We start from the raw sequence: 16,669 nt of genomic DNA on the forward strand, positions 1-16,669 counted from the left end.
GTGAGAGAGTTGCATAGTGAGAGAGTTGCTTGGTGACAGAGTTGCATAGTGAGAGAGTTACTTGGTGAGAGAGTTACATGGTGAGAGAGTTGCTTGGTGAGAGAGTTGCATGGTGAGAGAGTTACTTGGTGAAAGAGTTGCTTGGTGAGAGAGTTGCTTGGTGAGAGAGTTGCTTGGTGAGAGAGTTGCTTGGTGAGAGAGTTGCTTGGTAAGAGAGTTGCATAGTGAGAGAGTTGCTTGGTGAGAGAGTTACATGGTGAGAGAGTTGCTTGGTGAGATAGTTGCATGGTGAGAGAGTTACTTGGTGAGAGAGTTGCATGGTGAGAGAGTTGCTTGGTGAGAGAGTTACATGGTGAGAGAGTTGCATGGTGAGAGAGTTGCATAGTGAGAGAGTTGCTTGGTGACAGAGTTGCTTGGTGAGAGAGTTGCATAGTGAGAGAGTTGCTTGGTGAGAGAGTTATATGGTGAGAGAGTTGCTTGGTGAGAGAGTTGCATAGTGAGAGAGTTGCTTGGTGAGAGAGTTATATGGTGAGAGAGTTGCTTGGTGAGAGAGTTGCATAGTGAGAGAGTTACTTGGTGAGAGAGTTACATGGTGAGAGAGTTGCTTGGTGAGAGAGTTGCATGGTGAGAGAGTTACTTGGTGAAAGAGTTGCTTGGTGAGAGAGTTGCATGGTGAGAGAGTTGCTTGGTGAGAGAGTTACATGGTGAGAGAGTTGCATGGTGAGAGAGTTGCATAGTGAGAGAGTTGCTTGGTGAGAGAGTTGCTTGGTGAGAGAGTTGCATAGTGAGAGAGTTGCTTGGTGAGAGAGTTATATGGTGAGAGAGTTGCTTGGTGAGAGAGTTGCATAGTGAGAGAGTTGCTTGGTGAGAGAGTTATATGGTGAGAGAGTTACATGGTGAGAGAGTTGCATGGTGAGAGAGTTGCTTGGTGAGAGAGTTGCTTGGTGAGAGAGTTACATGGTGAGAGAGTTGCATGGTGAGAGAGTTGCTTGGTGAGAGAGTTGCATGGTGAGAGGGTTGCTTGGTGAGAGAGTTGCTTGGTGAGAGAGTTACATGGTGAGAGAGTTGCTTGGTGAGAGAGTTGCATAGTGAGAGAGTTACATGGTGAGAGGGTTGCTTGGTGAGAGAGTTACATGGTGAGAGAGTTGCTTGGTGAGAGAGTTGCTTGGTGAGAGGGTTGCTTGGTGAGAGGGTTGCTTGGTGAGAGAGTTACATGGTGAGAGAGTTGCATGGTGAGAGAGTTGCATAGTGAGAGAGTTGCTTGGTGACAGAGTTGCTTGGTGAGAGAGTTGCATAGTGAGAGAGTTGCTTGGTGAGAGAGTTATATGGTGAGAGAGTTGCTTGGTGAGAGAGTTGCATAGTGAGAGAGTTGCTTGGTGAGAGAGTTATATGGTGAGAGAGTTGCTTGGTGAGAGAGTTGCATAGTGAGAGAGTTACTTGGTGAGAGAGTTACATGGTGAGAGAGTTGCTTGGTGAGAGAGTTGCATGGTGAGAGAGTTACTTGGTGAAAGAGTTGCTTGGTGAGAGAGTTGCATGGTGAGAGAGTTGCTTGGTGAGAGAGTTACATGGTGAGAGAGTTGCATGGTGAGAGAGTTGCATAGTGAGAGAGTTGCTTGGTGAGAGAGTTGCTTGGTGAGAGAGTTGCATAGTGAGAGAGTTGCTTGGTGAGAGAGTTATATGGTGAGAGAGTTGCTTGGTGAGAGAGTTGCATAGTGAGAGAGTTGCTTGGTGAGAGAGTTATATGGTGAGAGAGTTACATGGTGAGAGAGTTGCATGGTGAGAGAGTTGCTTGGTGAGAGAGTTGCTTGGTGAGAGAGTTACATGGTGAGAGAGTTGCATGGTGAGAGAGTTGCTTGGTGAGAGAGTTGCATGGTGAGAGGGTTGCTTGGTGAGAGAGTTGCTTGGTGAGAGAGTTACATGGTGAGAGAGTTGCTTGGTGAGAGAGTTGCATAGTGAGAGAGTTACATGGTGAGAGGGTTGCTTGGTGAGAGAGTTACATGGTGAGAGAGTTGCTTGGTGAGAGAGTTGCTTGGTGAGAGGGTTGCTTGGTGAGAGGGTTGCTTGGTGAGAGAGTTACATGGTGAGAGAGTTGCTTGGTGAGAGAGTTGCTTGGTGAGAGGGTTGCTTGGTGAGAGAGTTGCTTGGTGAGACAGATGCTTGGTGAGAGAGTTTGAGTCACTTCATTAGCTCATGAAATATGACTGTCAGAAACACTGTTCATTATTATTGTGTGAGAAAAAAAGATCTGTACTATTACACTTTGTATATTTATACATAGGTTACTGAGCAATATATGACTGTCTGAACGGCATATGTAACTGTCTGAAGCACTTGGATCATTTCAGGAGTTTGTGCCATGCTCAAGGGCACTGTGTGCGGAGATTATGGGCACCATGGGTTATACCAGCCATCCTCCGGTTGCTAGCTCACAACTGGAATGCATATTGAACCAGCAACCTTTTAGTTACTAGTTCACCTCTGGGCCATCCTGCCTCCATCCTGTCTCCCCAGCAGCACTGGAACCTTTACCAGTAAATGTATCACTCTGCCTTTGTTTAATGTTACATTCCATTTGATACATTGTATCTGACTATTCTGCTTAAAAACACGTCATAGTTTCAATATTATGTTTGTTGTCTGAACTGAAATACAAATAATATGTCACCATTTCATGTGTCCATGATTTGAAGGATCTGACAGGTGGCTGGTGTTATTTCCAAGCCCTTCTTCTGAACAACACTAAGAGTAACGCAAACTGCATGCTACCATGTCCTCCCTCCTCACTCCCCCCCCACCCCCCCCCCCCTCCCTCATCTTTCTCTGCCGAAGACTTTGCGATCGTCTTTGAGGAAAAAGTGGAGAACATCCGCAGCTCCTTCTCCCAACCCCCACCCATTCCAAATGCTGAATCGAGAACCTCATCCTTCACTCTGTCATCTTTCTCTCCCAATACAGAAGCTGAGACCCTGACACTGGTAACGTCGAACTGTCCGACTACATGCCAGCTGGACCGGCTACCCTCCCCACTCCTCCAGACCATAGCACCAGACATCCTCCCATTCCTAACTGCAACCATCAACTCCTCACTCAACTCGGGGGTGGTCCCCACCTCCCTAAAACAAACCAGAGTCACGCCCCTCATAAAAAAAACATCCCTGAACCCTACCGTCATAGGCAACTACCGTCCTGTCTCTCTTCTCTCCTTCCTTTCTAAAACACTTGAATGTGCTGTATCCAACCAACTTACTGCTTATCTCTTACAGAATGACCTCCTAGACCCTAATCAGTCAGGTTTCAGGACTGGTCACTCCACAGAGACAGCCCTCATTGCGGTCACAGAGGCACTTCACTTAGCAAAAGCGAAAGGCCTCTCCTCTGTCCTGATTCTCCTAGATCTATCTGCAGCCTTCGACACAGTCAACCACCAGATCCTCCTCGCGGCCCTCGCAGGAATGGGAGTGGCTGGCTCTGCGCTGACATGGCTGTCATCATACCTCAATGACCGCTCCTACCAAGTGTCATGGAGAGGGACCCTGTTGGCCACCCGCCCCCTGCGGACGGGTGTCCCACAGGGCTCGGTTTTAGGACCCCTTCTCTTCTCCCTCTACACTAAATCACTGGGTAACATTATCACGTCTCATGGCTTCTCCTACCATTGTTATGCCGACGATACTCAACTCTTCCTCTCCTTCCCTCCCTCAGATATCCACGTCTCTGACCGGATCTCGGCCTGTCTGTCCGACATCTCCGCCTGGATGACGACCAACCACCTCAAACTGAACCTAAGCAAAACAGAATTGCTCCACCTGCCCGCCAAATCCTCCCCCCTGACCGACCTTTCCATCACAGTCGAGAATGCAGCTGTGACCGCGTCCCCGACCGCCAAGAACCTTGGTGTTGTCCTCGACGACCAGTTGAACTTCTCTGCTCACATCGCAGCGACAACCAGAACCTGCCGATTCCTCCTGAGCAACGTCAGAAGGATCCGCCCCTTCCTGACAAAAGAAGCCACCCAACTCCTCGTCCAATCAACAGTCATCTCCCGCCTCGACTACTGCAATGCACTGCTCGCTGGCCTCCCGGCCACTGCCACTAAGCCTCTTCAACTCATTCAGAACGCAGCGGCCCGCCTGATCTCAAACCTACCGAAGTCGGCCCATGTCACCCCACTTCTTAGGGACCTGCACTGGCTCCCCATTGCTGCACGAATCCGCTTCAAGGCCCTCGACCTAGCATACCGTGCGGCAAAGGGAACCGCTCCCGCCTACCTCCGGTCAATGGTCTCTAACTACACACCCTCAAGACCCCTACGCTCTGCATCTTCTGGCCGCCTCAGACCTACTCCTATCCAAGCTCCGGGAGGGTCATCAAAGAGAAGTCGCCTATTCTCAGTCCTTGCCCCACAATGGTGGAATGAACTACCCACCCCAGTTAGGACAGCCGAAACACGTCAAATCTTTCGCCGTCGACTAAAGACGCACTTCTTCAACCATTATCTGAATAAAAAAAAAAAAAAAAAAATCTAACCCTAACTAACCGTACTGTCATGCACTTGTCCTAATAAACTAACCTACACTGTAGCACTCAACACTTTGATGAACATTGTTGCTCAGCTGATAGAGTTGTGCCCTTCCTGATGGCTTGTCGTACAGAACTTGTAAGTCGCTTTGGATAAAAGCGTCAGCTAAATGACTAAATGTAAATGTCATCACACTGAGACACAGGAAGGAAGAGGAATGTGATTGAATGGAGGGTGAAGGAGAGAGAGAAGAGAGAGAGAGAGAGAGAGAGAGAGAGAGAGAGAGAGAGAGAGAGAGAGAGAGAGAGAGAGGGAAAGAGAAAGACAGAAAGAGACAGAAAGAGAGAGAGACAGAAAGACAGAGAGAGAGATAGAAAGGCAGAGAGATAGAAAGACATAAAGGAAGGAAGGAGAAAGAGACAGCCTGTCTCTCATGGCTCCGCTGAGTTGACTGGTGCAGAATGTTTTCTCACCCGACAACAAACATGTCGACGCTCCCATCTGCAACGTGTGAAGCGAACAGAGCGGTGATGTCATCTGGAGGAACAGCAGAGCCCACGTTCCATGTGACTATGTACACCCTATCAGAGAACAGCAGAAAATACATGACATTAACAACAAGTCCTAACAGTTCTCAAACTATTGGCAGCAGTCCATGTCCACGGTTGTGGAGCCTAATGGCCACTGGGGTGATTTGTGGTGTGTTGGAGGGCTAAGTCTATGGCTGGACATGCTCCTCATTTTGACTAGCTCCTCATAGAGGAGGTGGGAGGGGTTTTCCAACTTTTCCAATATAGCATCCAGCTTTTTCCTCATCCTCCTCTCTGCCACCACCTCTAGTTTGATCCATCACTGGTTATAGGCAGCCATGTTGGAAGGAACTAGACAAGCATTCCGTGCAAAACCTCTATTGCTCCATTCTGTTTAAAAAAAGAAAAAAAAAGAATACCAACTAGCCTGGTTAGATAAAAAATATATTCTTAGTCAACTAGCCTGGTAAAATAAGGGCTAAAACAGACACACAAGTACACAGTATGTTCAACACACTATACTCTAATTTGCCTCGTGGATCTTTAACTGGGTTATGGGAGATCAGACTGGCAATGCAGTGAGGGAGCGCCAAGTTGCTCCAAAACAACATTTAAAGATTGATTTTAAATCATTATGAATGAATGAATGGATGACTTCATTCATTCAAATGTGTCCTTTATGAGAAGGTTGGTTGGCCCTCTCTGACGGAGAGGTACAATAAACACTGTTATTTGTTCATTTCTAAGGCTCTTACTGGAAGCTACCTCCTTTTACTACATCATTATTGGAATGGAATTTCGGAGCCTATTGTTTTGGAACCCATTCTAGTGACTGCTACGCTTTACAATGTAGAGGGTAACTTGCCTCCTCCACCACCAAATGTGTGGCACCCAACCTTGGGCAAAGTCACCCATGGCTGCCATCCACCAGCATCAGGTGCCAGCAAACACACAATGGCTTAAAGGCTCCGGGGACAAGGATTGATATCAGCCATTAGAGAGATGATTAGGTGGCTTTGTTTCTCTGGGACCTGACTGGGAATTTGGCCAGGAATGTTTGGGAACCCCCTACTATTTACGATAGATGCCCTGAGTTCTTTGACGAGTGAGTCTGGACCTCGGTTTAATGTCTCATCCCAAGGACAGCACTCCCTGTCACCATAGCAACACCATTACTACTGCCAGGTCCAGAAGACAGAGTGTATACTGTATGTCTATATTTGAGAAACAGAGGTGGTCAGAATTGTATTTGATCACCAACTCTATTGACTCTGTGTGTGTGTGTGTGTGTGTGTGTGTGTGTGTGACATGTTTTCATTTTCTAGTCGATTGACTAACCTCTTGATACAAGGACTAACAATAAACAGGTAAATATTAGTTTTTAATTGACTGACCACTTGACAAACAGACCTATATTTTGACTATTAATACAAAAGGCTTATTTTCCATGTACAATTCTAGCTCTTGAAGAACATTACATGAATAATAATATATATAATACCTCACTTACATGCTAACAAGAATATATACCTCACTTACATGCTAACAAGCATGAATACAGAGTAGCTGTGATCACATACAAATGCATTCATGCGTACATGCATTCACACACACACACACACACACACACACACGCACACACACACACACACACACACACACAGTCACTTAAATAAATAGTTAGCTGAAATAAATCAGAATCAGGGCATGAAAATAACTCAACATTATTACAGAGAAAAGATCTCTGGTAAATCGGTTTTATGTATAAATCATTTTAAACATTCATGACATGTTTTGTTTATGAGAGAAAGATGAAGAGAGGTTTCTAGGAGCGTTCTGTTGATTCATGATGTGACACATTCCGGTACACGGCAGAGTAATTTATTACAGAGTTTGACCAGGTTGGATAGTACGGACGACATGTTGTGGCCACCTTATCATAGTGAGTCATAAGCCACTGACACTCTGGAACTCTGGTCATAAATAGCTTTGGCACACAGTCCTCTGACTCATAGTTTATCTTATTCTGGATATACTGTATCCGATCATTCATATTATGAATAAGTAAGTAAACAGAACATTAAATAGAATATCACTATGGGAGCAGAACCACAAAACCCAACAGAAAATGAGATAATGCTAAGTGTCCAGCAAGAGACCCTCAGTCGCTATATACATGCACACCAGTAGCTAGGGTTGGGTAACGTTCACATTTGAACCGATACCGGTACCTGTGAATCGATACCGGTACCCAACGGTACCTTTTTTCTGTACCTCATTTATAAAAAATTTGTCCAAACTTCCAATAATTTATTATCATTATTATTTATTTAGAACAATTTGTTAAAATATACGTATATACAGTATATATACACACACATATCTTTAAATAAAAAATTATGTTTTACAAAATAACAAGTATAAAACGATTAAACAAACCACTCTAGCATTTATTTTCTTCCATTACCGAAATGTGGTGGATCTCACGTGAATCGGTACTCGGTAGTACCGACATGATTCGGTCGATACCCTTAAAAGTACCGGATTCGGTACCCATCCCTACCAGTAGCTAAAACGTCTACCTTCATCTGCACTGTGGAAGTTTGAACCAGGTCCATTCCACCCGGTTTGAGACAAATCAGAAGAAAAGCACAACTTTACATACAAATGGAAATGAATATTTCTGTTATACTCACCCAATGTCCGCAGGTCTGGTGGACCCACAACATGATTGGGATTTTAAAACAATAAAGCCATAACAATTCATGTAAAAAATACTAAACAGATGTTAACTTAATCTTGATTACAAGCACTCTAAACAGCAATATTTGCCATTTATCTCTGCTAGATCACAATTATCAATAAAAGTGCTATTTGTTTTTTGTGATAAAAGGTAATGTTTACAGTATATTACCATGATTATATTACCATGTATGTAATATAAACGTGTAGGGGGGTGCACAGTGTCCAGTCCACAGTGTCCATTACATAAAATGAGCCAAGGCCAATGAGAAATAATTCATTGTATCATTTCTCTTTTAGTAAACATTGAAAACGGACAGAGAATCCCACAGATCCAAACACCACACAATGGTTAAGTGCATAATTAATTACTCTCCGCCACAGAGGTCGGTGTGCACTGACTGTACTTTTCCTTGCCGAGGTGAGAAGGAGAGAAGAGCAGCCTGAGGCCTGCAGACGCATCACTAACACCAGCCTCAAAGATAATGATAGGACTTTGGAAAAAGTGGGAGGAGAGAGGTGTAATCAGGATAGTTGTGACGTCAAATAGTCATGTTCAGTAGACCCGTTCTGACTGGCACAAGGTATCACAGTGCTATTGTGTACCAGATATCTGATACCACCAGATATCGGAGAGGAATCAAGACCACTTTCTCCTTAATTACTCTGCATACTGATTATCTGTTGTATCTATGACTGTGTTTTAATGTCTTTGTAACTTTGTGCCGTGTAACAAATGACCTCAGATAACAAGGTTTCCCTCTTAAGTGTCTCACCTGAAGTCGTCGCCGTCTCCTGATGTCTTGTCTAGCTGTGGCTGGTTCTCTGCAGAACCTCCAGGCTCTCTGGCTCTCTGGGGCTGGAGACTGGGGCTGGGCCTGAGGCTGGAGGGGGAGGGAGGATTGGGGGTTGGCGACAGGGGAAGGTTAGGGTTGGACTGTGGCCGGGGGAGGCTGCAGCGGGGGTTCAGGTAGGCCTGGGGGCTCAGGGGACTGGGGCTGGGCCTGAGGCTGGAGGGGGAGGGAGGATTGGGGGTTGGCGACAGGGGAAGGTTAGGGTTGGACTGTGGCCGGGGGAGGCCGCAGCGGGGGTTCAGGTAGGCCTGGGGGCTCAGGGGACTGGGAGGGCTGCGGAGACAGAGGGAGGAGTCTGTGGGGGACTGAGGCGGGACCCCGGTGTCATGGGGTCCTGGGATGCAAATCGGGATGGAGCCTTTCTCCTTGGAGGGTTTGCCTGGGGCCTGGGAGGTCCTCTGAGGTTTGGTCCCAAGGGAGGCAGGTCTGGGCCGACTGATACTGGCTAAATGAGCCAGACTGGAGCCACACTGGGCCTGTGGAACAAAGTTAGTTTAGTGTCTGTGGAACAGAGTTAGTTTAGTGTCTTAATTCAGCTGGTAATGTGTGTGTGTGTGTGTGTGTGTGTGTGTGTGTGTGTGTGTGTGTGTGTGTGTGTGTGTGTGTGTGTGTGTGTGTGTGTGTGTGTGTGTGTGTGTGTGTGTGTGTGTGTGTGTGTGTGTGTGTGTGTGTGTGTGTGTGTGTGTGTGTGTGTGTGTGTGTGTGTGTGTGTGTGTGTGTGTGTGTGTGTGTGTGTGTGTGTGTGTGTGTGTGTGTGTGTGTGTGTGTGTGTGCGTGCGTGCGTGTGCGTGTGTGTGTGTGTGTGTGTGTGTGTGTGTGCGTGTGTGTTACTCTTCCTTCCCCTACAACTATACTCCTCCAGGCCATTGCTGTAAATAAGAATGTGTTCTTAGTCAACTAGCCTAGTTAAATTAGAATGTGTTAGTCAACTAGCCTAGTTAAATTAGAATGTGTTCTTAGTCAGCTAAGAAAATGTAAAAGCACAATATAAAGGTTTACATTGCCATACCTGCTCTGAATGATCTGTGGCTGCAGCAGATGGTCCAGCAGGGGCCAGTCCAGGGTTCTTTTGGGGCCCTGCTGAGGTTCTGAGGAGAGAGGGCTCCTGGGCTGCAGGGCATGAGAGGAGTCCAGGACCAGTGTCTGGGAGGACATGGTGTCCATGGCCAGTGTCTGAGAGGACATGGTATCTGGGGACAGTGTCTGGGAGGACATGGTGTCTGGGGACACTCTCTGGAAGAACATGGTGTCCAGAGCCAGTGTCTGGGAGAACATGGTGTCGAGACTGGCCTGCTGTGAGTCTGGCTATATCAGACCTGCTCTGGTTATGCTGCATTCCATCCATCAACCTGCCTTCTACCAGCACACAGACAAAAAGGAACACCACATATTTACATTTTAAGCATCTAGCACAGTTGTTTTCATTGTGGGGTCCGGGGACTCACAGGGGTCATTGAGAGGGTTCCATTTCCCTAATGTTTTATTCACTAGAAGTTAGAGAATGTATAAGAGTGAGTATTCACTCCTCTGTGTAGTGTAGAGGTAAAAGCACTCGGCTACCACCACAGAGACCCGTTCATTTTCTGGTAGCGGTACTTCCGGCTTGGTCAGGCATTCCACAAACACAATTGGCAGTGGGGTATTAATCCTGGTCGTTGCATTAGTGACTCCTACTAGTTGGTTGGGGCGCCTGTTCATAGGGGAGGGGATCCTGAGCATGAACCTCTGTGTGCATTAGGCTCTTCCAGTAAAAACTCCAGAAGCAACTGGTGACTCCACATCTATTGGAGGAGGCATGTGGTAGTCTACACCGTCACCAGACCAAGAGAGATGACATGTGGTAGTCTACACCGTCACCAGACCAAGAGACATGACATGTGGTAGTCTACACCGTCACCAGACCAAGAGACATGACATGTGGTAGTCTACAACGTCACCAGACCAAGAGACATGACATGTGGTAGTCTACACCGTCACCAGACCAAGAGACATGACATGTGATAGTCTACACCGTCACCAGACCAAGAGAGATGACATGTGGTAGTTTACAACGTCACCAGACCAAGAGACATGACATGTGGTAGTCTACACCGTCACCAGACCAAGAGACATGACATGTGTTAGTCTACACCGTCACCAGACCAAGAGAGATGACATGTGGTAGTGTACACCGTCACCAGACCAAGAGAGATGACATGTGGTACAGTAGTCTACACCCTCTAGAGACCGAGAGAGGATAGCGCAATGAGCAGGACTGTGACACATGGCATAAATTGGACTAAATTGGAGAGAAAATGGGAGGGAGAGAAAAAAAAAGATATCGCTTCTCACTGTGATTAATACTCATTTGTGTCATAGTGTTGACTGTGACAAGCAACACAAATGAGGTTTGGGAAGAGGAGGGGAGAGGAGAGGGTGGAAAGGAGAGATGGGGAGAGGGTGGAGAGGAGACGAGAGGAGAGAGACAGGTGAAGAGGAGAGAGTAGCTAGAAGGTTTTACTATCTGAGGAGAGGAGAGAGAGTGGTGGAGAGGAGGGGAGGTGATAGGAAAGGGGAGAAGGGTTGGGGAGAGGAGGGGAGAGGAGATAGAGATGAATGGAGAGGAAAAGAGAAGAGTGGAGTGGAGAGGAGAGGGAAGAAGTGGAGAGGAGTGAAGAAGAAGGAGGTGGAGAGGAGAAGAGAAAAGGTGGACAGGAGAGGATAGGAGAGGAGAGGAGAGGAGGGGAGAGGAGAGGAGAGAGGGAGGTGGAGAAATAGAGAGGTGACCGTGCAGAAACAACATCAAAGGAGGACAACAGGAACGTCCTGTGTGTATGTTTGTGTGTGTGTGTGTGTGTGTGTGTGTGTGTGTGTGTGTGTGTGTGTGTGCGTGCGTGTGCATGTGTGTGTGTCTTCTGTTGTGCCAACGACCTCCATCCAGTGTCTCGACCTGGCAGTGTCTGACCACCATGCTGTCCTTTTCACCCTCCCTGCTTCCCTACCTAAGCTTCGAAATGCACGCACCATCACCTACAGGAACATCAAAACAGTCAGTGCACCAGCTCTGACCAACCTGCTAACCATCCACCTGGCTTCAGCTCCCCCCAGCACCCAGGTGGATGGTCTGGCTGCCCACTACAACTCCGCCTTATCCCGCAGCCTGGACTCTCTTGCCCCCGTCAAAACCCGGACTGTCACCTACAGAAATATCTCCGACCATCACTTTCCGACTCCACAGCTGAGACCCTCATCCATGCCTTCGTCACCTCCCGCCTGGACTACTGCAACGGGGTCCTGTCTGGGGTCCCAAGCAAAACCCTGGACAGGCTCCAGTATGTTCAAAATTCAGCTGCCAGGGTTCTAACCCACACCAAACCCTGGCAGCACATCACCCCCACCCTCATCCATGTGTACGTGTGTGTGTGTGTGTGTGTGTGTGTGTGTGTGTGTGTGTGTGTGTGTGTGTTATAACAGTCATGGTTAATGCAGTAGAGGTTTCATAATGTAGAATCTCTGGTACTAAGCCTGCATGGTGCCTACGTCAGCACAGCCTTTGAAGAAACCCTGGCAAGTGGCTAGAACAAACAACTGGCGACATTCTGTTCTGTTTCTGCTGTAATAGCCACTAGCCATGCTGTGTGTAATAGGGAGCCAGGCTGTGTGTAATAGGGAGCCAGGATGTGTGTAATAGGGAGCCAGGCTGTGTGTAATAGGGAGCCAGGATGTGTGTAATAGGGAGCCAGGATGTGTGTAATAGGGAGCCAGGCTGTGTGTAATAGGGAGCCAGGATGTGTGTAATAGGGAGCCAGGATGTGTGTAATAGGGAGCCAGGCTGTGTGTAATAGGGAGCCAGGATGTGTGTAATAGGTAGCCAGGCTGTGTGTAATAGGGAGCCAGGATGTGTGTAATAGGGAGCCAGGATGTGTGTAATAGGGAGCCAGGCTGTGTGTAATAGGGAGCCAGGATGTGTGTAATAGGGAGCCAGGCTGTGTGTAATAGGGAGCCAGGCTGTGTGTAATAGGGAGCCAGGCTGTGTGTAATAGGGAGCCAGGATGTGTGTAATAGGGAGCCAGGATGTGTGTAATAGGGAGCCAGGCTGTGTGTAATAGGGAGCCAGGATGTGTGTAATAGGTACGCAGGCTGGTTGCCTTTAATATTCACGCAGCCAGGATGTGTGTAAAAGGTAGCCACTAGCCAGGCTGTGTGTAATAGGGAGCCAGGCTGTGTGTAAAAGGGAGCCAGGCTGTGTGTAAAAGGGAGCCAGGCTGTGTGCAATAGGGAGCCAGGCTGTGTGTAATAGGGAGCCAGGATGTGTGTAATAGGGAGCCAGTCTGTGTGTAATAGGGAGCCAGTCTGTGTGTAATAGGGAGCCAGGCTGTGTGTAATAGGGAGCCAGTCTGTGTGTAATAGGGAGCCAGTCTGTGTGTAATAGGGAGCCAGGCTGTGTGTAATAGGGAGCCAGGCTGTGTGTGATTGATTAAATTGATTGATTGATTGATTGATTGATTGATTGATTGATTGATTGATTGATTGATTGATTGAAAACTGTAATGAACAGATTGCAGAATGGGTACAGTACAGTACAGCTGAATGCACACAATTGTTAAGGGGATGCAGACCAGAGAAAGACTTTCGTCTTGTTTACATCAGGGTCCCCCATTTTCAATTCATAATGACATGTATGACATACACAACATACAGATATACAGATATAATAATCTAATCTAATCATCTAATCTAATCATGACATTTATGACATACAGATATACAGTACTGTTACATTTGTGACATACAAGATATGCAAATATACAGTACTGTTAAACAGATCCTAACAGTAAATATATACAAGGGGGAGGGAACACATTAGGAGCGGGTGGGTGGGTGGGAGGGGGTTTCAGACATTTACGGGGGCCAGTTTCGAATGGCAGCCTCCCGTAGGTGCTCTTTTAGAGAGGTTTTGAAGGTGGCTAGTGATTCACATTATTTTACGGCTGTGGCATTCCACATTGATGTGGCATAATTGCGAAACGTGTTTAGTCCCTTGTTTGAGCCGAATCTGGGTTTAACATGATTTGTGGAGCTCCCTCTGGTGTTGTGATCGTGGTATTCACTGACCTTTGGGAAGTATTTTGACATGTACATGGGTACATTGGTCGCGTAGTGTATCTTGTAGACCAGGCCCATTGCAAGTTGCTGTACTCTGTCGTCTACTCTAAGCCATCCTAGGTTGTCAAAGTGGGCAGGGGTGAGGTGGGTTCTAGGAGTCAGGTCAAGCAGTAGTCTGACTAGCTTGTTTTGAGATGTTTGTAATTTGTTTTTTAGTGCCTTTGAGGTGCTTTGGTACCATGAGGTGCAAGCATAGTCTAGTACCCTTGAATGAGTGTTCCTGCTAGAGTCTTCAGGGTATTCTTGTTTACCAGAGAGGAGATCCGGTACAAGAATCGAGTTTGTTGGTTGACTTTTTTTATTACATTGGATGCCATTTTGTCACAGGAAAGATTAGCCTCTAGGATGGAACCCAGGTGATGGTGACCACTAGAGGGAGGTAGGAGACCAGGTAGGAGACCACTGTTCACATTGTGACCACTGTTCACATTGTCCTGTCTGGGACCATTACAATTCTAACATAACTCAGATTCTGACATAACTCAAAGAAAAAGACAACATTGGTGGTCCCATGGTGTTAGAGGATCTTAATCGTATCCCTCTGTTCCCCGTTGGAAGGGTGAGGAGTAGTGGTCTGCAAGGGCCTTGAAATAAAGCCTGAGCCCTGCCCGAGCCCTTGAACTTCAGGCCCTGCCCGAAAATAATCCCGACTGTAAATAATATTTTAAGCCCTAGCCCGCGTGAAAACCCGAAAAAAAGTATTATTATTATTATTATTATTATTATTATTATTATTATTATTATTATTAAAATATAAAAAAATTTGTATTTGTTTTAAATATTCGAAACACGGTTTTATATGAACGTAATAAATAAACAAAACTAAGAAGCATTTACATAGCCTGTTTCGCAATGCCGTCTCTCCCAGTGCTCGCTTATATAGACTGACTCACACATCAGCCTCAAAACGTATTGAAGGCTATAGAATCTTCTTTGACACACGCACACACACACACACACACGACACACAATAGCCTACTCAGTCAAACAAACAAACAGAAAACAGAAATCAGATTTCGAGCAGAGCAACGTAATGAAAATCACAACAAAACAAGTAGCGGTGCCCGGGCCCGGCCGAGCCCGAATTATTTATTAAAAAAAAAGCCCTACCCAGCCCGAACCCGCCGGGCCGGGCCGGGCCCCGTCGGGCCTGGGCAAGGTTGCAGTGCACTAGTGAGGAGTAATGGCTCTCCTAGTGAGAGGGCTCCCCCTAGTGGCGAAATGCGCACTATATAAGTCCAACATCTGTTCTGTGGACAGCCTCAGAGCTCCCGGTCAATGCTCTGAATTTGTCTTTCTTATGCTCATGTTCATTTGTATTGTGTGTCACATGTAATCCTTTTATTTCCTTCATACCAGTCCATCGTGTATTATTCCCCAATATGTTTCCTAATCAGCGTGTCCCTTTTTAAAATAAATTTCAAATCATTTGTCTATAACGTGTGTATTGTAAATCATAGTGTTAATTATTCTAAATTCTGGTGTTATAGTTTTATACTTCTTGGGGTAACTGTTCCTCTGTTGCATCTATTCTCATCCCCAGCCCCCCCCGTGTGTATGTTTGTATTGGGTACTCTTCCACATTGATTTTGTCTTGTATCTTTCCTTGGATCACCATGTCCCTTCATGCCCCTTTCTCGTGTCCCTTTGTCGTTCTTCATAGTTGATCTGCTTTGAATCGGTTCAGGTCCCCTCTTTTCTTCCTCCCGTCCTCCTCTCCTCGTCCTCGTCTCTCGGTTCTGGTCCACCTGCGCGCCCTCTCCATCCTCTGCGTCAGCGTAGGCCTAGGCCGTAGGCCTCTCTCCTTCCCCTCCCAGCACCTTCCATCCTCTCCGCGCCGTGTCCCTCGCCGCCTCCTGCACGCTGTTGGGACCTGGTTCCTTTCTTTTTCTGAATTTTCTTTATTTCTACATAGCTCCAACGTTTCATTGCCACCTCCGTTGGATTTTTCAGTGTTACATTATATGGTCCGCATTGCTCCTAATCCAATCTGTGTGGTGGCCTGGTTGCCTGAATACTTTTACCAACCGATTTCCAGTTCCGCGTTCACGTTCTGCACTCTGATTGGCCACTGACGTTTCTGGTCGCGCCAATCGTGTGACGCGTCTATTCTTCACTGGTTAAGCTTAGGCACTCTTTCGAAGTTGGTTAAGGTTAGAGTTTGTCTTAGAGCAGGGCGATAGAACACCAGCCCTGATTCCAAACTCTAACCTTAACCAACTTCGCGACTGGGCGCACATGTCACATGACCAGAAACGTCAGTGGCCAATCAGATCGCACCAGAAACGTCAGTGGTCAATCAGATCGCACCAGAAACGTCAGTGGCCAATCAGATCGCAGAACGCGAACACGGAACTGGAAATCCGTTGGTAAAAGAATAGACGCGGCCTGGTTAGCCTCTATGTTAGCTTGTAAGCTAGTTTGTATGTTAGCCTGTAGCTTCTCTGCACTGACATTCAGCGTCCCGCTAGCTTGTTCTACCTGTTGCATCATTGCCTCGTGTTGAGTCTTTTCCATCGGTGTATTCACTTCATCTGGGGCTGCTTTTCTTTCATTTGTCCTCGTGTTCATTCTTCCTTCTTTCTTTTGTCCTCGAATCTTCACTTTTTATTTCGTTTTGAATTGTTTTACTTCCTTTTTTTGATATTCATTGACCGGGAGCTCTTTCATGTGGCTGCTCACCAGAACATCGCAAACCGGAAGTCTATATAGCGATTTTATCCAAATCGCTTTACAATTTATGCCTCACATTTACCCATTCACTCACACATTCACACACCGATGGCAGAGGAATACCATACCAGGCCATACCATACTGTGCCGTACTGTAACATTCTGGGTTCTTGGCTTAGGAACCCAGCTGTCATTCTGGAGTTATG

At 46.7% G+C, this 16,669-nt stretch overlaps 1 protein-coding gene across 1 annotated transcript in view; it reads right to left on the minus strand.

Annotated features, from left to right (window-relative positions):
• inpp5ja (inositol polyphosphate-5-phosphatase Ja) overlaps positions 1–9,920 on the minus strand; it is a gene marked incomplete at both ends in the record, with an annotated part of 51,743 nt that extends 41,823 nt beyond the window's left edge. The window contains 3 exons of the mRNA XM_084324930.1: positions 4,993–5,100; positions 8,568–9,121; positions 9,645–9,920. Coding sequence (XP_084181056.1) covers positions 4,993–5,100; positions 8,568–9,121; positions 9,645–9,920 — 938 coding nt within the window. The remainder of the gene's footprint in view (positions 1–4,992; positions 5,101–8,567; positions 9,122–9,644) is intronic.
• Positions 9,921–16,669: the final 6,749 nt, after the last annotated feature.

Source organism: Notolepis coatsorum (assembly GCF_963971535.1).
Source record: "Notolepis coatsorum genome assembly, chromosome: 11".
Classification (NCBI taxonomy): Eukaryota; Metazoa; Chordata; class Actinopteri; order Aulopiformes; family Paralepididae; genus Notolepis; species Notolepis coatsorum.